At 44.2% G+C, this 22,891-nt stretch overlaps 1 protein-coding gene across 2 annotated transcripts in view; it reads right to left on the bottom strand.

Annotated features, from left to right (window-relative positions):
- Positions 1 to 22,363, bottom strand: part of LOC310888973 (E3 ubiquitin-protein ligase KCMF1-like) — a 118,738-nt gene extending 96,375 nt beyond the window's left edge. The window contains exon 1 of one of the 2 annotated variants that reach the window (XM_083852686.1): positions 22,052 to 22,363. In XM_083852686.1, the coding sequence (XP_083708812.1) occupies positions 22,052 to 22,067 (16 nt within the window). In that variant the 5' untranslated portion in view covers positions 22,068 to 22,363. The remainder of the gene's footprint in view (positions 1 to 22,051) is intronic. The other variant, XM_083852685.1, reaches the window with a different exon arrangement.
- Positions 22,364 to 22,891: the final 528 nt, after the last annotated feature.

Here is a 22,891-nt window from a genome sequence, read left to right as displayed (position 1 = left end):
AATAACGTGTAAATATGTGTGGCGAGTTTCTCTTGAAGGAGGAGATCGAATTATGTTAAGTGAGGAAGAGGCAGGAGGCTTTTGGGGACCTGGAGTATTTTTAGCCACCACACCAGGAGACCATAATTACTCTATAACTGCACGGGCTGCATACTGGGCAGGTGGTATAGATCCCCAGGAGAAAGGGGAACCCCTGGAAATTAGAGCCACAAGCTATTCTGACCTGGCTGTAGCAGTACAGAAAGCAGCCTGCATTCAGGTGATATATGAAAGAGATGAATTCAGAAAATCCCCGATGTTAGCTCCTATCCACCCAACCCGATTAATTCCTCTTATCTGTGGCCTCCCTGATTGTCTTAAGATGTTCATAGCAAATACCCAGGATTGCATACAAGCTGCTCGTACGGATGGTGATCGTGGTCATAGGTGAAATCCGCACTCCCCCATTCCCACCTGGAGTGAATTTGTACAAGACATAAGTAATTACAGATGCCGAATGGGCTGTATTAGTTCATCCAGTACTAAGCCCCCAGATCACTCCCGGCAAGTTCACAAAATCCATACTCAAAACCCAGATACCCCAAATTCAGAGAGGTTCAAACCTAATAAGGAATGGGGTGAGTTGTGGCATAAGGCCCTAGCTTTGGGTGTACCCCATCCAATCTTGCATGGTGCCTCTACAGAGGACCTCCGTACATTAGTCTGATCTCTGGGTAAGAAAAATATTCCAGCTGGGGAGAACTGCCTAACCAGAAAACCCCTAACCCATAAGGAAAGTGCAACTTCTGCACCGAGCCTAATTGAAGAGGCAGAAGCTTGGCAAAAAAAACTCCTGTCCCCGGGGAGGGCAGTGAGCCACCCTGCTCGGTGGGTATTAGCAACTCAATGGCTCTCTAATGAACACTCTCACCCTATCATTGCCATTCCCGTTGGACCCCCAAAAATAGTGGTAAACTTTCTTATTGGCACCAGGGCCCAAACGTCAGTAATTACACATGAGACAGCACAAACCCTAGGTATAACACCTGGTCAATGCAGGGTTACAGTCACAGGAATTAATGGTGTGGAAAAACAATGCCCCATCACAAAAATTTCACTCTGGCTGCCAGAAGAACAAAAATTAACCAGGACAGAAGCATTAGTCAGTGCTACATATACTAATATTTTAGGATTTGACATACTGCATGGGCAAATGTGGAAACTCCCTGATGGAACTGTGTGGTTGCATGACACATCAGAGGGATTCATGCACAGTGAAGTTAAGTCTGTTACAAACATCCATACCCTTACCCCCCTCTAAAATCACTGATGTTCGGCAATATCTGTTGCCAGCAGCAGCACTTATGGGGATTGACGGGGTGGTAACAGAATTGGAAGAAAGAGGCATTATTAAAAGGACCTTACAGCTCACCGGTGTGGCCGGTAAAGAAACCAACCAGGCAATGGCATTTTACAGTGGATTACAGACAGTTAAATGCTAACACCACACCTTTGACTGCCGCAGTTCCAAACATGGCAGAGATAGTGAAAGCCTTCTGTGCATCTACCAATACAATCACCCCAAAGGTTTATTATAAACCAGAAGAACATACTACAGGATTTTACACTGGACAACCTGTGCTAGTGAAAATGCCTCAGACTGGAACAGTAGCAATGGTACTAACTACTCCCAAAAATCCCTATACATTGGAAGTCAAAGATTGTTATTTCACCCTCTTTCTAACCCTGCCAGCTGAATACAACCAAGCATATCTTATTTCCTTTTGTGTTCACAGGAATCCTGAGTGAACTGCATGTGGACAGCTGGAGAATCACAAATTAACAGCTTGGACTGATAATGCTATGCTTTACCCTGACCTTAATGCATTCCCCTTTGGTTCATAGCCAAAAAGACCCAAAATGGCCATGGTCCCAAGCCCATGTTAAGTACACTAGATTATGGGAACACATGCCATCAGGGAAAACTTAGCTACTGTGGTTGTGCATGGAGCTGAGGTGTTTCACCGTGACATCTCATAATGACCCTTGGAACCACGCATTGTCACAGTATAGCTCAAGCACTGGAACATCTCAAAACAAAAGGGACCTAAATCTCTCTAGTTTTACGTGCAAACAAAATATTTTCAAAAGATGAATGGAGTTGGGATGATTCTCTTCAAATGGCTGAACTTCAAGACACTTCAGGCCAGACAATACAAATCAGTTGCCGAATAACTAATGGGTCTACTTAAAATAGGCCGACTGAAACTAAGATAATTTATACTGATTCTTCCAGACCACAAACTTATAGTACTAATTATAACAAAATAACTGCACCAAATTCTGATCGCTGGCACAATTTTACTTTCACCAAACCTATAATTGTGTACTGTCTTTGGGGTTACTATTTGAATTTATGATCAATACAGCAACATCTGCATCAATTGCAAAGGATAAGAAGCCTCTGCCCCTGCAGATATTTGAAAACGTACCAACTCGGCCTCCCATCAGTCTAACTCCTTCCACCTTCAGCCCAGGTCCTTAAATAATTAAAAACATAGGACAGCAACAATTTCTTTTTAACCCTAGCAGGTCTCTAAAAAGGGTAGAGCTAGCACTGCACATAAGCCTTGGAAAAACCCGAGGTGATACCTCCCTTGCCTTGAGCTGCATCCAAGTGCAGTTATGGATACAGTCTGTAGCAGCAGCTATTATTAGAGAGGGAGAAGGAGGAACTTTACCCACTGAAATTCAAAAATTGATTTGGGATAATGCTTCTGAATTTGAAAAAGGAGTTTCAAGCATGGTGGTAATTAGTACCATAAGCAATGCCACAGTATACAATGTATATCCAGTCATTGCATTGGGCAATCATAATGGAACTATACTTTATCCTAAGGAGCATAAAGTATGGGCCCATCAAGAGGGAGGAAAGTGGCCTAATGAAACCCTTGAAACTGTACTTGTATATATTGGGAAAGGCTGTGTTTGCATGACAACCTATTGTGATTCTATAGTCATAGATAATACTATTGTAGATACCAGTAATCACTCTAATGCTTGTGTTTGTAATTTTACCAAAAATCCAGGATGTGATTTTAGTTACTCAGCTCCTGTCAACACTTACCAACTTATTACATCCAATTATATTCTGCTTCAAGATCTGCTGCCTACTGTTACATGAAGATTTGAAGCAGTTAATGAAACAAGTTTGAGAAAATGGACAAAAGACTCTGATTACTGTCCATCATAATATAGAAGAAATACATCGAGTGATGGAAAGAGTAAAGAAAGATGAAAAACACCGTTGGTGGGACACTTTGGATGGTCGCCAACTGCCACAGGAATCTTCAACAAGATGCTTCACCCTACTGTCGTTTTGTTAATACTCGCTGTATTATGCTTTATGCTAACAAAAAGTATGTTAAACTCTGGATTATGATGAAACATTTAGTATTCCTACACAATATACAAACACTCGATAATCCTCATCCCGAGAATGTATGTGATATACCTGATACATTCCAAATATCGTGAAGCTTGAGTAACTATAGCCACGGGGTGGCTTATGGGGAGCCTGAAGTGACTAGGAAAATTAAACTAATATTCACATTTTAAAGAAAATGTACAGCATTGAAGAAGCTTTCAGGGTGAAGGGTAGGCTACACTACCTAAGCGTTCCCTAGGCCTCCAACCTTAGATGCTATAGCACTAGGGGAACTTGGTATGCTGACTCTAAGGAACAGTATGGAGTGTAGAGCAGAGTGGAGACACCGGGGCTAGGATCTGTGACCAGATGGGGACATTGTTCTTGTGCACACCAAGACCAATAAACTGCACATTTGCTACCCTGAGCCAACGACCTCTCACGTTTCTGACAAAATGCTGTACTCTGGTGAACGTTTGCTTATTATAATACCAAAACACACCACCATCCCAAAAGCTACACACCTCCAAGTTGCGACCACCCCTCACTGAGCATGCACTCTTGGAGTGGGTTTAGGTGGCAAGGTTTTGGTAGCTGGGGGGGCATAGGGGTGGCTTGTGCGAGAAGAATCCAGAAGCTGCCCCATGTTAGATAAGGGCCCTGCCGCTGCCCAGAGCCAGGCCAATAAGCGATATTGTTTGCGCCTGTACTGGGTCTGGCTGGGATGTTAACTTTCCCTGAAGCAGCACATACAGTGCTGCGCTCTGCACTTGTAGCTAAAACAGCAATGGTATCACACCAGTGTTGTGTCTGCTGCTGAGCAGTGCTGGCACAGCATCAGGACTCTCTCTAACCCTCCTAGGGGGTGGGCAAAAAAGTGAGAAAGGAACATCACCAGGGCAGCTGACCTAAACCAACCAAAGGGATATTCCATACCATATGATGTCACACTCAGCAATAAAAGGTGGAAAAAGGAAGAAGAGGGGAGGGGTGGGCTCTCGTTGTGAAAACGTCTGTCCTCCCAAACACCGGCTACATGCGTTGAGGCCCTGCTTCAAAGACATGGTCAAGCATCGCTCATTTGTGGGAAGTAGAGAGTAATTTCTTTCCATTGCACTTCCACATAGCCTTTACTTGTTTTGTTCTTTCCCTTTCCCCCTCCCTTTTCCCCTTTCCCTTTTTTCCCTTTAGTTAAATTGTTTAATTAATAATAATCTTTCCTTAATAATTATTTTTTCCCTTTAATTAAATTATCCTTATCTCAACCCGTGAGTTGTTCTTTCCTATACTTCTTCCCCTCCTAAGGAGAGGGAGGGAGAGAGCGGTTGTGGTGGAGTTCAGCTGCCTAGCACAGTAAAACCACCACAGTAGCTTACTTCTGCAAAGCTTTGGTGTCCTTCTTAAAGGACAACTTGAATTTTTCTGATACCCACCTTTCAACAGTCAAATTTAGAAAGCCCTTGTAGCCAGACAGCAAATTAATTTAGAGAAGATTTAGTTCTAACAAATACAGAAATCCATCTCAGAACAGCTTATCTATATTGAAACTCCCAGCAATTTAGGTTGGATATTAGGAAAAACTTCTTCACCAAAAGGGTTGTTGGGCATTGGAATGGGCTGCCCAGGGAAGTGGTTGAGTCACCATCCCTAGAGATCTTTAAGAGACGTTGAGATGTAGAGCTTAGTGATATGGTTTAGTGGAGGACTTGTTAGTGTTAGGTCAGAGGTTGGACTAGGTGATCTTGGAGGTCTCTTCCAACCTAGATCATTCTGTGAAAAAAACTTCCAAAATACAACCAACGCAGGCATATAAACTACGCAATACATGTATAGCCAATAAATCTGAACGCTACTTTTAATAGAATCTTTTTTTTTTTCCCCAGCATAGACCGAGATGACTGACAACTACACAATGAGTCCGTTGACTAATATCTCCTAACATTTCCAACCTTGATAGTCTCCTATGAGCCACTGCTTCTGGGGCTGGGATATTTCAGATAGGTATCCAGAGAACATTAATAAAGCAGTTCAGAGCATGACTATCTAGCTGGCTATCTCCAAGATACCTCTGTCCAGCCCCCATAGAATTCTGAAGGCTTTTATGAACACTTGCATATACCCATATATTTATTCAGAAAGACTACCCCCAAATTCCTGCCATGCTAACATGAACCTGTAGAGCAACTCAAATATCTGGTAGAAGAATCATAGAATGGCTTGGGTTGGAAGGGACCTTAAAGATCATCTGGTAACAACCCCCCTGCCATAGGCAGGGATGCCACCCACTAGATCAGGTTTGCCAGGGCCCCATCCAGCCTGGCCTTAAAACACCTCCAGGGATGGGACATCCACAGCCTCCCTGGGCAACCTGTTCCAGTGCCTCCCTCATCACCCTCTGCGTGAAGAATTTCTTCCTAACATCCAATCTAAATCTCCCCCTCTTTCAGTTTAAAACCATTCCCCCTTGTCTCATCATTATCTACATAAATATATAAAGAGTCCCTCTCCATCTTTTTATAAGAACCCTTTAAGTATTGAAAAGCCGCAACGAGGTCTCCCTGGAGCCTTCTCTTCTCCAGGCTGAACAGCCACAGCTCTCTCAGCCTTTCTTCACAGAAGCAGTGCTCCAGTCCCTTGATCATCTTTGTGGCCCTCTTCTGGACCTGTTCTAACAGGTACACATCTTTCTTGTGCTGGGGGCTCAAGACCTGGACACAGCACTCCAAGTGGGGCCTCACAAGGGCAGAGTACAGGGGCAAAAATCACCTCCCTCGACCTGCTAGCCACTTCTTTTGATGCAACCCAGGATGCAGTTGGCCTTCTGGGCTGCAGGCGTGCACTGCTGGCTCCTGTCCAGCTTTTCATCCACCAGAACCCCCAAGTCCTTCTCTGCAGGGCTGCGCTCAATGAGTTCTTCTCCCAGTCAGTACTCGTGCCTGGGATTGCTCCAACCCAGGTGCAGCACCTTGCACTTGGATGTGTTGAACCTCATTAGGTTCACGTGGGCCCACTTCTCAAGCTTGTCCAGGTCCCTTTGGGTGGCATCTCTTCCTTCTGTTTTATCAACCGCACCACTCAGCTTGGGGTCATCTGCAAACTGGCTGAGGGTGCACTCGATCCCATCAATGTCATTGATGAAGATATTGAAAAGCACCGGTCCCAAGACAGACCCCTGAGGGACACCGCTCATCACCAGCCTCCACCTGGACACAGAACCACTGACCACCAACCTCTGGGTGCATCCATCAAGCCAACTCCTTATCATAGAAGGCCACCAGATTGGTCAGGCACGACTTATCCTTGGTAAAGCCATGCTGGCTGTTTCGGACCACCTCCTTGTCCTGCATGAGCCTCGACATTGCTTCCAGGACGATCTGTTCCATGATCTTGCCAGGCACAGAGGTGAAGCTCATCGGTCTGTAGTTCCCCAGGTCCTCCTTTGTACCCTTTTTTAAAATGGGAGTGGTGTTTTCCTTTTTCCAGTCACCAGGGACTTCGCCTTACTGCCAGGACTTTTCAAACATGATGGAGAGTGGCTTGGCAATTACATCAGCTATTTCCCTCAGGACCCTGGGGTGGATGTCATCAGGCCCCATAGACTTGTAGCTGTTTAGTTTCATCAGTTGGTCCCAAACCTGCTCTTTGCTTACAGTGGGAGGGACTCTGCTCCCCCAGTCCCCCACCTAGACGTTCAGAGACTTAAGAGATGTGGGAAGACTGACTGCCAGTGAAGACTGAGGCAAAGAAGTTGTTGAGTACTTCAGCCTTCTCCATGTCTGTTGTCACCAGTCCTCCATCTACATTTTTCAGAGCTGGTACACTCTCCTTAGTCTTTCTTTTCTGGCCAATGTACCTGTAGAATCCCTTCTTGTTATTCTTTGCATCCCTCGCCAAGTTTAGCTCTGTCAGTGCCTTGGCTTTCCTGATCCCATCCCTGCACGTCCAGACAGCATTTCTGTACTCTTCCCAGGGCACACGGCCCTGTTTCCACTGCCTGTGCCGTTCCTTCTTTTGCCTAAGTTTGACCAGGAGGTCATTGCTCAGCCATACCGGTTTCCTGCCTTCCCTGCTTGATTTATTGCACATGGGGATGGAGAGCTCTTGCGCTCTAAGAAAAATATCCTTAAAGAGTTGCCAGCTCTGACAGCGTCCCATGGGATCTCATCCACTAGTTCTTTGAACAACTGGAAGTTGGCTCTTCTAAAGTTGAGGGTCCTAACTTTGCTCTTTGCCAGGCCCACATCCCTCAAAACCACAAACTCAACCAGGACGTGGTCACTGCAACCCAGACTGCCTACAATCTTAACCTCTTTAATGAGGTCATCCACACTGGTAAGCACCAGGTCCAGTAACGCTTCTCCTCTGGTTGGTTTGTCTAATACCTGGACAAGGAAGTTGTCCTCAATGCACTCCAGGAGTCTCCTGGAATGCTTACTGCCTGCCATGTAGCTTTCCCAGCAGACATCCAGGTGGTTGAAATCCCCCAACAGGATGAGAGCCCGTGAGCGCAATACTTCTGGTAGTTAAGCAAGTAGACTTCATCAAAAGGCTCTCCTTGATTGGAAGGCCTGTAGTAGACCCCAACCACAAGGTGCCCTTTATTGGTCTGGTGCTTAATTTTTACCCACAGGTTCTCAACTTGCTGTGGCTGCTTCTCAGCAGCAACTTTTCACAATCTATCCGCTTCTTAACATAGAGGGCAACACCCCCACCCTTCCTTCCCTGCCTATCTCTCCTGAAAACCTTGTAGCCCTCCATTCCAGTGTTCCAGTTGTATGATTCATCCCACCACATCTCCGTGATAGCAATTAGTTCATAGTTTTCTAATTGCACCATGGCTTCCAACTCCTCCTGCTTATTCCCCATGCATTGGCATAGAGGCACTTCAGCTGGGCTATGGGCCACAATCCCTTTTTAGAGGAGTCATTCCCAATTCCTATGGGACGACTCACAGGTGTCTCCCCGTTGTTTTCTGGAGTATTGGCATGCACTGGTTCTTTTGCATCTCTTACATGTACATCCCCCCCCCCCCCAAAGTGCAGAAGACAACTTCAAATGAAATAACAGTTGCTCTTCAGAGTACCCCCATGGTTTAACCATGTTCAAAAAAAGGGCTCCAACACAGAACCAGAAAAAGGGCTCCAACCATAGAACCAAAGACTGCCAATAGTATGAGACAAGCAATCACTTGCTTTTGAAATTCAGTCCTGAACTCTGGATAAAGAACGCTTACGCAAGTGATAAGAGAAGCTGAAGGTATTTCTATGATGAAAGCGCAAAAACTAAATTTTGCAGAGACCTCATTTGTCAAATCAATGATTGTCTGGAGGCTAAGGAAAGTAAATCTTCAGGAAATAGCTCAAAACCAAAAACCTGATTTACACAGATAAAGACAGAAAGGTCATTTACCAATTACCATCACAGGCAAAACCAACTTGACTTGGGGAAAGTTAATTTATTGCCAATTAAAAATAGAGTAGGATGGTGATGTGGGAATAAAAATGTTGTTTTTGCACAGAGTTACATTATTTAAAGGTAAGGAATGCGGTATTGAAATATGCTTGCAGTGATAAGAAAGCTTAGCAGACGACCTTGCAAAATGCAGACAACCAGACTCCTTAGAGCAATTAGGTGAAAATCATGGTGTCAAGTCAGATAAGTGAAGAAACATTACCACTTCAAACAGTAAAAAAGTCAAAAGAAGTCTGAAATTTAACAGGCCGGCAACTGAAGGCCATGTACTGTCTGAAGCATCGGATAGGTTGTGGACCTAGATTACCCAGTCAATGGGGAAACAGGGGAGGGTCCCGGTAATCGAGAAGGAAAGAATATAAATCGTACTGTGTGACTATTAGGTGCTCTCCTGCTTGTGGGACGCCTGCCATTGCAATCGCGAATAAAATTGCTACTTCACTGAGATCCTCGCCTGAGCCTATATTATTGGCTACAGAGTGTTTCCCACAATTTGGGGGCTCGTCCGGGAGCCAGTCACCTACTGGGGAGCCCCACCGCCGCAGCAGCAGGAAGGCATGCCCCGCTGATTTCAGCGGTCCTGTGCATCCACAGTGGCGGTTCTGTGGAGTGCTGACAGAGGGCCCGAGACTGATTAAAGAGGCAGGATCCGTGAAGGAGTGGGGAAGGGAAGAAGGTAGGCACTCCGGGTTTAAGAATTGATCCTGTAACTCTGTGCACAGACCAAGGTAAGAAATATTAAGTATTGCCTTGGGGGTCAGGTGAGACTCTGTGACGCGTGATTGAGACATACTTTTGTATGAAGCGAGTGTGGGGTCCTGATATGCGGTTCTGTAGCTCCGCGAGGGGTACAGCCAGAAATGGACGAAGCGTGAGATAAGAGAGAGAAAGGAAGAGTCTTGGGAAATTTGGTGTACAGTACCCCTTGCACAGTGAAGTGCTTGGCAGTACACCAGGGAATCTGGTAAACTCATAGGTGTGCAGTACCCCTTGCACGGGGAAGTGCTTGGGAGTACACCCCCATTTTCCAGAATTGGAACGTTAGTGTGTGGTACCCTGCAGGAGGGAAATTTCTGTAGCAGCACACTGACAAGGGCTAGGAAAAATGGGAAAACATGAGTTCCAGGGGACAGGGAGATATCCCTGGGGGAGTGCCTACCGACAGTTCTTCCTGAAGAATATTAAGAAATTGGAAAAATAATACCAAAATTAGAGGAGATGATAAAAGAAGAAAATGGTTAAATATTGTGTATCATTCTGGTCAAAAGAACCAATTAAGAAAACAGCAGTATTTTAGCCAAAATACAGGTCTGGTAAAAATTCAGGCTTTGAATTTATATGTAAACAATAAGATTCCTTTTTCAGAGAAGGAGCCAAGTTATGCTCCCTATAATCCTAATATTGCACCGGTGGCAGCAGCAGTCGCTCCAGGAAGGGAGACAGGGACTGTAATTAACACTGTCCCTAGAGAAGGAGCGTAGTCTAGGCTCTGGCAAGAATTAGAACAAGGTAGAACAGATACTGAGAATTTTGCCTTCCCCGACACTAACAGTACTAACACTAACTATGTATCCTCTTAGGTGAACTTCCCCCCCCTCCTTACCAGCAGAGAGGTTAGGAGTTTTAAGGAGATGAAGTCTTTAATTGAAGACCCCAACAGGCTAGCTGAACTATTAGACCAGTTCCTAGGACCTAACTTATACTCTTGGGGGGGGAATTATGTCTATACTAAGTATGTTGCTTACAGGGGAAGAAATGGGAATGATCAGGAGGAGAGCTGCTATACAAAAATGGGAAAGAGCTCATCCTCCAGGACCGCGGGTAATACGGGCAGGGCAGAAATACCCACTTGCCGATCCTGGCTGAAACTTTAGTGCGCAACACAGAAATCATATGAGAGACTTGGGGTCAGAATGAGAAAGTACTCGGGGATGAATCCTGAGGACCCGGTATCCCAAGGGCTCTTGAAAGTTCATTTTGTGATTAAAGCCTAGCAAGATACCCAGAAAATGCTCCAGAAGGTGGGGGGATGTAGTGAACAGTCACTGGGGGGCCCTCCTGCGGGAGGCCCTGAAGGTGTGTGTCAGGAGGGGAGATGAGAAGGAAAAGCAGAGAGTGAAACTAATGGCATTCACAGTGTAGCAGGTAGCCAGGCAGAGGGTTGGAGAGAAAGGAAGAAAATCTTCAGGGGGAGTCAGGGCCAGGATGGAAAGGAGAGGAGGAGAGATGAAGGAATGGCAGGCAAGGAAAGCTACCTGTGTTGCAGCCTGAATCCTAGCAGGGACAGGCTTTGATAAGATGTTTTACATGTGGCCAGGCTGGCCACTTGAAATAGGAATATCTGGAGTGGAAGGAGGAAGAGAGAAGGAAAATGGGAGGAAATATGGCATACTGATATGTTGTTTCAGCATCCTGGAGGGAAAAAGGTATGGAATTAAGTTGGCCAATGACTGAGACTTTGGTGAAAGTACAGGCTGAAGAAAGATAAAAAGAAGTGTTAGAAGGGTTATTGAAGGTGTTAAAGGTGTGGTATGTAGTATTTGACAGAGCTGTTTGAAGTTGAATGAGCAGGGAAAGAGGATGTAGGCATTATCTAAGTAACAGTCTAGAAGTTTTGGTATATTTGCTGTGGTGTTTGGTCAGTTTCCCAAGTGTGGGGGGGTGAAAGCCTGCTCCACCATGGTCCTCTCCACAGGCCACAGGGGGGCTTCAGCTCCGGCGCCTGGAGCACCTCCTCCCCCTCCTTCTGCCCTGACTGCAGGGATGGTTTTTGTTTATTTGTTTTCGTGGATGTGCTCTCACAGAGGCATGGACTGTGTTGCTCGTGGCTTGGCTCTGGGCAGCGGTGGGCCCCTTTGGGGCCAGATGAAATCGTCCCTTATCTGCCATGGGGAGGCTTCTGGATTCTTCTCACAGGGGTTGCCACTGCAGCCCCCTCCCAAACCTTGCCATCGAACCCAATACACTGGGGCAACTAGGTCATTACTGGCCTGTAAAGTATCAGGGATTAAATTAACTAATGAAACCCTACAGGTGACGGGGGTAGAAGGGGCTGGGATAACAGTGCCACCTTTGGGGGATACCAAGCTGAGACTAGGGGATAAAATGATCTCTGGGCAATTATTGTATGTACCCAAGGCAGGGACTAACTTATTGGGAAGGGATTTGATGATGAAATTGGGCATTCAAATAGTAAATCGTTAGACTGGAATAACAGAGTGTTATTAATGGAGTGCTCTCAGGCCCTGAGAGCAAAGATATATTCACCTCTGACTGGAAAGACTCTGAAGTGGGGGCGGAAGCAACAATACAGATGGACAGTTTTACCTCAGGGGTTTACAGGGCCACCGATTTATTTGGGCAAAGTTCTAGAACAGATTTTGGAGCAATTCCAACCTCCCAAGGAGGAATTTCTGTTACAAAATGTGTATGATCGTTTATTGTCAGGACAGGAGAAAACAGTTGTGAAGGAAGCTACTAACAAGCTATTCAACTTTCTGGGAAAGCAGGGCTTGGGAGTATTGAAAAATAAATTACAATATGTAGAAAGAGAAGTCAGGTATTTAAGGCATCTAATGTCTGAGGGAAAACGGAGAATAAATCCAGAGAGGATTCAGGGAATTGTTGAAAACTAAGAAAGAACTAAAAAGTTTTAAGAGAAAGATTTTTTTAAGGAATCAGGAGCCACGAAGTCTGAGGGAAAATGGATATTCCCTGATGGGAGAGAAATGCTGAATAAAGCACCAATGAGGCAAATATTAATCGTTTTACATCAAGAGAGTCATTTGGAGGTGCAAGCAATGTGTGATGTTGTGCTAAGAAAGTATGTCTGTGTAGGAATATACACTTTAGGGAAGCAAATATGCAGAGGATGTACCATATGTCAAAAGACAAATAAAAAGGTCATCCGTAACCCACCTAGAGGGGGACGGGAGCCAGGGATTCGACCTTTCCAAAGTGTACAGGTAGACTTTACTGAGTTACCTAAAGCAGGGAGACTTAAGTACTTGTTTGTCCTAATTGACCACGTGACTGGATGGGTGAAAGCTTTCCCCTCTGTATCTGCCACTGCAAACACAGTGGCTAAGGTATCACTGGAGCAAATAGTCCCTAGATATGGGATAGTTGAAAACATTGATTCAGATCAAGGAAGTCATTTCACTTCACAAGTACTGCAAAGGTTAATGCAGGCCTTAGAGATTGAGTGGGAATTTCACACCCCCAGGCACCCCTCCTCTTCTGGGAAGGTAAAGCAAATGAACCAAACATTAAAGAAGCAATTAACTAAATTAGTGTTAGAAACCCAACTTCCTTGGGTAAAATGATTACCTTTAGCACTCCTACAGGTTCAAACAGCACCAGGAAAGGATATAGGAATTTCACCATATGAGATGCTGTTCGGATTGCCTTATCTGGGCAGAAGGGATGAGATACCACGATTCGAAACAAGAGAGTTTTCTTAAGAACTATATGCTGGGGTTGTCCTCTTCTTTGCCATCTCTCAAGACCCGTGGGCTGTTGGCTCAACCCCCACCTTTGGAATTCCCCATTCACCACCATCACCCAGGAAATTGGGTCCTGATTCAAACCTGGAAAGAATCCAAAACTCCGGCCTGAATGGGAAGGACCATTCCAAATACTACTAACCACTGAAACAGCCATAAGAACTGCAGAAAATGGTTGGACTCACTATACTTGAGTGAAAGCACCTGTCGACCCTAGTACCTGGGAAGTCGTTCCTACAGAAGACTTGCTGAAAGTTAAAATCAAAAAGAAAAATCTCATAACAGACTCTGAGCAGGATAAAAGCTTACAAGTGTAAACTAACCTTTTATTTTCACAGGTAACTAATGAGTGCGACTTGCGATTGAGAGAAAGGACTGGCCTATAGCAAATCAAAGTGCTCCCAAGGGGTTTTTGTTCTAGTAGTACATAAAACTTATTCTTTGTATTGATAATTATTTGGAAACCTAAGGGTTAAAAATAATGACAGTGAAAAATCAACTATTAATTTTGTTTCTAGTGATTGTAGGCCTCAGAGAAGGCCTTGGTCAATTGGCAACTTGGAAAAGGCATGACCAGGTAACAGCAAAGACGGGATACCCTGTCAAAATATGGGTGAATGTGACAGAGGGTTGTGTACCGCAATCCGTCACATTTGATGCTTGTGAGGTGTTAGCTTGTGGAGGTTTAAATGCCCAACGACAATCGAGCAGATAGAACAAATAACTGGGAGAGACCCAACAGCCAGATGGAGAATAGATAAATGGAAATGATCCTCTATTGCCACCAAAGATAGGGAGAAACTCGAGGAGAAAACAGGAGGCCCTCTTTGAAATGCGGCAATTGTCACAGTTAAAGAAATAAAAGATCTTAGGCAAACATTTGAGATTGAAACAGGGTATGGGGATGTGAATGCCTGGATAGAATAGGTCAAATATACTGTCCAGAGTCTCAACCATAGCGATTGCTATGCTTGTGCCACGGGATGACCGATTGCCCAGATAGTGCCCTGCCCATTGGGGTGGACCAAGGATTCCCAGGGGATGCGATGTATGATTGCACTGTACCAAGAAAAGACTGCCTGGGGAAATGAGGCCTGTAAGTCTCTCTCTTTGCTGCTCCCTTCCTTGCGTGATAGCCATGTCAGGGTTCCCCCTGCATTCTCTACAGCTATAGGTAACCATACAGCTTGCCTCTCACGGCAGGGTGTGAGTGCTACCACCCGGCATCTGGGAGAATTTGCCTTGTGCATGAGGACCTTGAATGCTACCAAGGACTTGATGGGAAACTGCTCAAGACTTGAGATCCCCAGGGCAGATCTCTGGTGGTACTGTGGAGGGAAGATGTTACGGTCCACCCTACCATCTAACTGGGGAGGCACTTGTGCACTTGTTCAATTAGCTATACCCTTCACCCTGGCATTTGAAAGAGAAACATCACAAATACCCAGAAGAAGAAAAAGAAGCTTAGGAGTATCATTTGATGATAGAGCGTACACAGATTCTATTGGGGTGCCTAGAGGAGTTCCCGATGAACAGGAAGCCAGGAATCAAATTGCTGCAGGGTTTGAGTCACTGTTCTGGTGGGTAACAATCAATAAGAATGTGGATTGGATTAATTATATTTATTATAATCAGCAGAGATTCATAAATTATACAAGGGATGCGATAAGAGGAATCGCTGAACAACTAGATGCCACCAGCAAAATGGCTTGGGAAAACAGAATAGCATTAGATATGATGCTTGCGGAGAAAGGAGGTGTGTGTGTGTGTGTGATACTGAGCAACCACTGTTGCGCTTTTATACCCAACAATACTGCCCCGGATGGCATAGTAACTAGAGCATTGCTAGGGTTTACCACCCTTGCCAGTGAATTGGCAGAAAACTCAGGAACAGACACTTCCACCACCGGATGGTTGGAATCTTGGTTTGGTAAATGGAAAGGGATGGTAGTGTCCGTATTTACATCCTTGATCGTAGTAGCAAGAGTTTTGACAGCCATTGGTTGTTGCATTATCCCCTGTGTAAAAGGACTAGTACAGTGGTTAATTGAAACTACACTACTGAAACAAATGACCATGAAGCCACCACCTTACTCAGATAAGAGGATGATATTAGAGGAGAAGGAAAGCAAAGAAAATGAAGAAGAGGAAGATATCTACCAAATTACACCTTAGAGAAAAGTTTTGCAAAAATCAACAATTTATAAAGAAGAAAAGGGGGGAATTGTGGGAATAAAAATGTTGTTTTTGCACAGAGTTACATTGTTTAAAGGTAAGGAATGCGGTATTGAAATATGCTTGCAGTGATAAGAAAGCTTAGCAGACGACCTTGCAAAATGCAGACAACCAGACTCCTTAGAGCAATTAGGTGAAAATCATGGTGTCAAGTCAGATAAGTGAAGAAACATTACCACTTCAAACAGTAAAAAAGTCAAAAGAAGTCTGAAATTTAACAGGCCGGCAACTGAAGGCCATGTACTGTCTGAAGCATCGGATAGGTTGTGGACCTGGATTACCCAGTCAATGGGGAAACAGGGGAGGGTCCCGGTCATCGAGAAAGAAAGAATATAAACCGTACTGTGTGACTATTAGGTGCGCTCCTGCTTGTGGGACGCCTGCCATTGCAATCGCGAATAAAATTGCTACTTCACTGAGATCCTCACCTGAGCCTAAGTTATTGGCTACAGAGTGTTTCTCACAGTGAGAAACAAAGACAAGAACTAAAACACCTTCCCTCAACCCACCCATTCTTCTTAGGCTCAACTTCACTCCTACATTCCCAGCCATTCTACTTCTACCACTGTTACAGGGGAAATGTGGAATAGAGGGCTGTGTTTAGTTCATAACAGTTCATCTCTGCCACTCCTTCTTCCTCATGCTTTTCCCTTTCTCCTGCAAAAGCTCCTCTACACAGGCAGTGGTTCATGTCAGGAGCCAGCTCCAGTGAAGACCTCTTCATGCACTGCAAGGAAGTACACCTGTTCCTGCACAGTCCCCACTCCAGGGGCTGCAGCTCCCTTCTGGAGAACTGCTCCTGCTTCGAGTTCACTCTCGCACCAGGGGGCTGCTCTGACATGGTTCCCCCACTACACAGGGAAATACCTACTCCTGTGCAGCTCCCACATCCAGGGCCCTATGGGCCACTGTTCCCACACCCGTCGCCAGGAACCTGCTCCTGCTCAGTGGCTCCCACCAGGCAGCCCCTGGTCTCTTTTCACAGAGGCCACCCCTGTTGGCCCTTGCCACGCAAACACAATACAAGTGGCAATGACAGTAAGGATCATGTTTACGTAAGAACATAATTACCACTGGTCCTGGGCAACCTGTTCTAGGTGGCCCTGCTTGAGCAAGGGCACCAGACCAGATGACCTCCAGAGGTCCCCTCCAACCTAAACCATTCAGTGATTCTGTGATCATGAGTTCAAATCAGATTCAACTGATGCCTCAGGGAAACGTGTAAGAACTTGACAGAATACCAAATACTCTACTGCAACCTTTTTATCTAATAGATAAGAAACATGTATTTCATGAAGTTTGAGATAGAATTCAAAAATGTAATCCTTCAAACTGGAAACCAGGTGGTACTGATAACTTTTTTTAAATGAAGAAGTATTTCATAGTCTAGCTGTACACTGAAAAAGTGCTTCTGTTAATCTGTTTCTAATCAGCATCTTTAATAATACAAGAACATGAGGTTATTCAATTATGAAAAAAGTTATAGGCACTCTTGATCTATATTATTTAAGCTATTCGTGGTTCTTTAGATTCTGTCAGCCTTGAAGGTAAAGATTTTTTTCAGTCTCCATTCATGCAATAGTTCCATGTGTGTGTTCTCTCCCCCACAACACCCTGAATCATACCACTTCTTGAATTCTTTGTAGGGGATCAAGCTGCATACAATACTTTATAACACTTGTGATATTGAAATTGGACAGTGCTGCCTGAATTAACTAAGTTTAATGGTCTTCTCATCATCACTCCATTTTAACAGCCTCTAAGTTAGATGGACAAATGTAGTAAAGTTCCTTAGGTCAAAAAGCCATTTTGTTGGGAAGCTTCAGCCAAAACATTACTAGAAACTGAAATAAGGAAAAAGCCACTAATTTGCTCATCTCAAGATACATGCATCAGGCCATGATTGGAATCCATAAACAACAGTTTTATATGATAGCCTTTTCTATAGAAGTATCAAGTTCATTCAAAACACAAAGTTATAAATTGTGTTCAGTAAACAAGTACTTAGTATCTATTTTATCCTATTTGTTATGAAGCTTAATTTAATGCACACTTTTCAAAAACTACGCTGAGCATAGATTATTTTTTTCAGAGAACGGCTCGGGTTGGAAGGGACCTTAAAGATCATCTAGTAACAATCTCCCTGCCATAGGCAGGGATGCCACCCACTAGATCAGGTTGTCTCATCTAACCTGGTCTTGAGCACCTCCAGGGATGGGGCATCCACAGCCTCTCTGGGCAACCTGTTCCAGTGCCTCCCTCATCACCCTCTGCGTGAAGAATTTCCTCCTAACCTCTAATCTAAATCTCCCCACTTTCAGTTTAAAACCATTCCCCCTTTTCCTGTCATTATCTGATTGAGCAGAGCTGCTCTCCGTCTTTTTTTTTTTTTTATAAGTCCCCTTTAAGTACTGAAAGGTCACAATGAGATCACCCTGGAGCCTTCTCTTCTCCAGGCTGAACAGGCACAGCTCTCTCAGCCTTTCTTCATAGGAGAGGTGCTCCAACCTTCCACAGCCTTCTCTATGAAGCATGTTTATACAGCACTGAAATGCTCTACACATCAGTGAGCTTGCTTTCACAACACTTCTGTGGTATTTTCCTCCCTGTGTAATGGATGAAAATTACAACATAGAAAGATTAGAATCAAAACTCTAGATGCCCACTTTGAAATAATACCTATCTTTAGAAAATTAAATACTCTGGAAAAAAAATCCATTCAGAATTATCTCAAAGCTCATCATCCAGGTATTAGAGTTGCAGCTGTGAATGCTCAAAAACTCTTCAGCTGGTCCTCCATAAAGAAACACACAGATAGCAATCACCTGTGAACTCTTGTCAAAATGATTTGCCTGTCATTTCCTAGAAACTGGGAAGAAGTGGGAATCAATTCAACTTTTCACCACCACCACCCCCAAAAATAAGTCAACATCATAAAAATACTTTCTTTCTATAATGCCTTGTCTCCATGTTTACTGCCCACCTCCGAAACCAGAACAAGGGTTCTACATAGTTCTACATATGACTGCCTCCTTCTCTAAACACCCTTGACAAGGCAGGGTAGGTACCACAGAGAAGATAATGTGCAGCTATGTAATTTCACAGTACAGGTACACAGAGGACTGAATTAGGGATCTCCCCATAACCTAGTTCTGACGCATCCCAATTCTTGAGTGCTCAACTTGACAGCCTTGCTGTTCCGAGCAGCTTCTTGAATGCAGTAACATTTTTCATATCTTACCAGTAAACATAGCAGCAGTAAGAACAAATGCATGATCCCACTGAAATAGACACTTTAAGGTATCTGAAAAATTAATTTCTCCCTATACTTTTCCTTTCAACAAGTACATTTCACTTATCTTGTGCTATTCATGCATTAAGTTTATTTAGCTCTTCCTAAAGTTCCTTGGAAGACCTTCCAGTAACCACTAGCTCAAATAATTATCTTATTTGCAAATGTTTCTGTCCCACTACTCCCCCACACACATAATCTGATATATCAGGTTCTATAATAGTTCCATTTCTGAAGGTACTCAGCTATCAACCTTTTGCTGTTAACTAAGTCTACTCTCTTCTCCCATCTCCCAACTTCTGATTCACACGATAACAATTTCTCAGCACAAAGAAAATTGCCAAGAGCCTAATAAAAAATAAAGTTCTATCAGATACTTTAGAGCCCTGAGACACTGGAATTCAAAATTCTCCATCATTTATCTTTTCAAATACATCCTTTCTCATCACAACACTAATTCCAGCAAGAGCTAGATTACTGAATCAACCAAGCCTTATTTGTAACTTCAAGAACAAGCCATTTTGACAAGAACAAGCAGCAGAGAGACAATTTGCTAACGTGACTGAAGCTCACTTATCTCCTATACCTTATCCTTCCAAAAACAACTTCTATCAACTTGCAGATTGAAAGCTCTCAGCAAACCACAGATACTACACATCAAGGTAACTTATTCTAACCCTACAACTAATTTAAAATTAACATGTTAATTGTTAAATGGGCAATAAAAGAAAATCATTAAGAAAACTCAATATGAACCATTTTCCTATATAAAAAAAAGGAAAGTACAACTGTGGCTGCAGCTTTATATGTCAGTTTTGATGTGTTTTCTTCCTTCTATGTATTTAAAGATGTTTACGTTAACAATGTAACATCAGCAAAACACATTTCAGCTTATCAGAAGATAACTATTTCCATTTCTAAAACGGAGTACAACTTTAAAGAAAAAATTCTTCTTCAGTATTCTTGTGTGGTTTTGTTGTTGTTGTTCTGTGCTTGGTTTATTTTATTTTAAAAAGAGAACCAAACTTAACATTATTTCCATACTTAGATTTTTGCTGAATAGAAAGACTGAAAACAACATTATTTCCTTCTCCTCCACCCCCCCAACAAAACCTAATATCCACTAGAAACAGACAAAATAACCTCTGTCAGAAACATACTTTAAAAAAAGTATCAATAATTCTCCTTCTTTATTAAAGCATCACCCCAAACTGAAATATTTTTACTAAGTACTACAACCAATTTTTTGCCCATTTTTGCCCAGAAAAGTTGTGGATACCCCATCCCTGGAAGCGTTTAAGGCCAGGTTGGATGGGGCAACCTGGCCTAGTGGAAGGTATCCCTGCCCAGGGCAGGGGGGTTGGAATGAGATGATCTTTAAGGTCCCTTCCAACCCAAACCATTCTATGATTCTATAATTTAACAGCATTTCAGAGACTCCTAAGAGAGTTAACACTGAGCAATTTGAGAACACCACATCATACCACTTATGTAGCTTTAACCACTGCAATCTAACAAGTCTATACCATGCTACAATACTTTAAATTACATACCACTGATATCTATCAGAGCAGCAGTTTACAGAGTACTTTCTCCAACAAAAACACAAAAAACCCTTTTTTATTAACCCTCATCTTACTCACTGTTGTTAACCTTTGCCTCATTATCTACATAGTATACAGATAAACCAACAACCCCACCTGACCTCTTCAAGAAAAAAAAAAATGCATCATGATCAGAAAAGAACCAAGAGGACTTGGTAATTTTACTAGAGAAGTGTTAGCAGATTCAGGCAAGACTGATCTTTGATGCACATGCACACACTAACGAAATGCAAAATATTGTAGCTATACACGGAATATCCATCATACTTATTTCTTAATAGAGTAATATCATACTCTATTTCAGCATCAAGCTACCAACCCTCCATCTAGAGATCGGTATTATTACTCACTAACACAATTCTAGTACATTGCTTTCAAAATATTAAGATTAAATAAAGATGTCTCCATTCCTTTTAAAAAGATTATTTTTATAGCTCTATAAGAGTTAAAATCATGTACAGAAACACGTGCTAAATTTAGTTCCTAACAGAAAAAAAAATCCTTTTAAGAAACAAGGCATGATTTTTACAGAATATTTTATACTAGTCCAACTGCCCGTAAGAAGAGATAGAAAAACAACATCAGCATAGTTCCTCTTTTAAGATACAGAATTAGAACAGATTACTTCTCAAGCTACCAAAATACACCTAAACAAGGCCATAAAGTCTGTGCAAACTCTTTTTCTCCCAATCCAAATACCACAGCCAATTACGTGCATGAGTTGCTCCTCCACCTGCCATGCAATCTCCCTGCCTTAGTTATACAAAAGCAGACTTTCCACCTCCCCTAGATGCCAGGCCACCTTCTTTGCACTGCTTCCCCTCAAGCACTACCCTCCTTGTACCTCATGCCCCACAGTCCCTTCTCCACTTCCATACCCTAAGAAACCTGGGGATATTTTCCTCACAGGGAGTATATCATGGTAAGCCTAACTCCCCTTCCTCCCCTGCACCCCTTCTCCCTTCACATCATGCTATTCACAATTCAAAGGACCACGTCAGCAGGCCACACTGACACACACCTCCCACCCCCAGCACTCCCATACAGCTTGCACTCCCCAAACAGATTCCCTTAGGGCCATCCTTTAAACAGTAGAATAAGGGGAGTGAAAATAAAGAGCTTTCCTGTTTCCTCTCCTCTATTATCTGCCTGTCCAGGGCAAAGCAAGGCCCGAACCGCAAGCTAGTGAGGGACACAGACCAAGCCTGTCTCAAGCTGTAGCAGGCCCCTCAACCTCAGCATACACGGACCTGGCATACGCGCTTACTGGCGACAGAAAAGGAACTCAGAACCTACCCGTAACGGCCAGCTTCTCCCGTCCTGTAACACTGCAAAGCTAGACCTGGCCGCCACATTCCTCCTCCTCCCATCATGGCCACTTTCCGTGACCAACTCCACAGGCCCCGCTCTCAGTGAAGGCAACGCCGCCATGTTGACCCACCTCACACGGCGGCATGACAGACCCTAATGCCATACGAAGCTCAAGGATACCTCCTTCTTTCTTTCTTCCCACCACCTTCCCCCTTGGATCTCTCACCTTCATGTCGGGACATCCTAGTTTTGAGGCTGCAGCCTAGGCCTGTCTCCAGGCTCCCGCTGGACCGTTCAGGCGTCTCTCCAGCCCAGGTCCCTTCCGCCTTTCGCACTGAGCCCTAGGCACGAAGCAAACAAGCGACGGGAGGGAGGGAGGGAGGGAGGGAGGGAGGGAGGGAGGGAGGGAGGGGGGGGGGGGGGGGGGGGGGGGGCGCAAAGAGGAGTCTATTCTGACAGCCCCAGCCTGCTTCACTCTAACTCCCTCCCTCGCGGGGGGAGGGGGTGGATCCACCAGCGGCGATTTCTCTAGCACCGCGATACAGTGAATCTTAGGCCCCACCGGAACCTAACTATGCCTTCCTCTTCCGCCGCTGTAATCCCCACCCCTCTTCCTTCTTCCTGAGTATCCACCTCTGTTTCCTCTTCTACTGCTACAGTAACAACAAACTCCTTGCACTCCTCCTCTTTCTCGTCCTAGGCTCATGCTCTTCCAATTCCTTTCCTTTTCTGTCTGCTTTTTAAAATTATTTCTCTCTTTTATCCTTCATTCCTTCTCTGCCCAATAGCCGCTGCCTACTGCATGCCGGAAGGAAGAGGAAATATACAGCCAATAGAAAGGAAGATGATCACCACTGAATGTGCGGAAAAGCTGTGGGATTGAGTGTAGTTTACATGTACTGGATGGGGCTCTCCCCTTGCTCCTCCAAACTAGGAAAGACTGCTGTCTCCAGGTATTCACCTGAGACACATCCTCCTCCACCATTCCAGCCTCTGACAGCTCTCTGTGTGCCACAGGAGAGAGAGGGGATGAGTCTCCTCACTCACCCCTGTTTGTAGAACATGC

The sequence above is a fragment of the Anser anser genome, assembly GCF_964211835.1.
Source record: "Anser anser genome assembly, contig: SUPER_W_unloc_9, whole genome shotgun sequence".
NCBI lineage: Eukaryota > Metazoa > Chordata > Aves > Anseriformes > Anatidae > Anser > Anser anser.
Note: the sequence above shows the minus strand (reverse complement) of the source record. Positions and strands in the feature narration are given on the sequence as shown.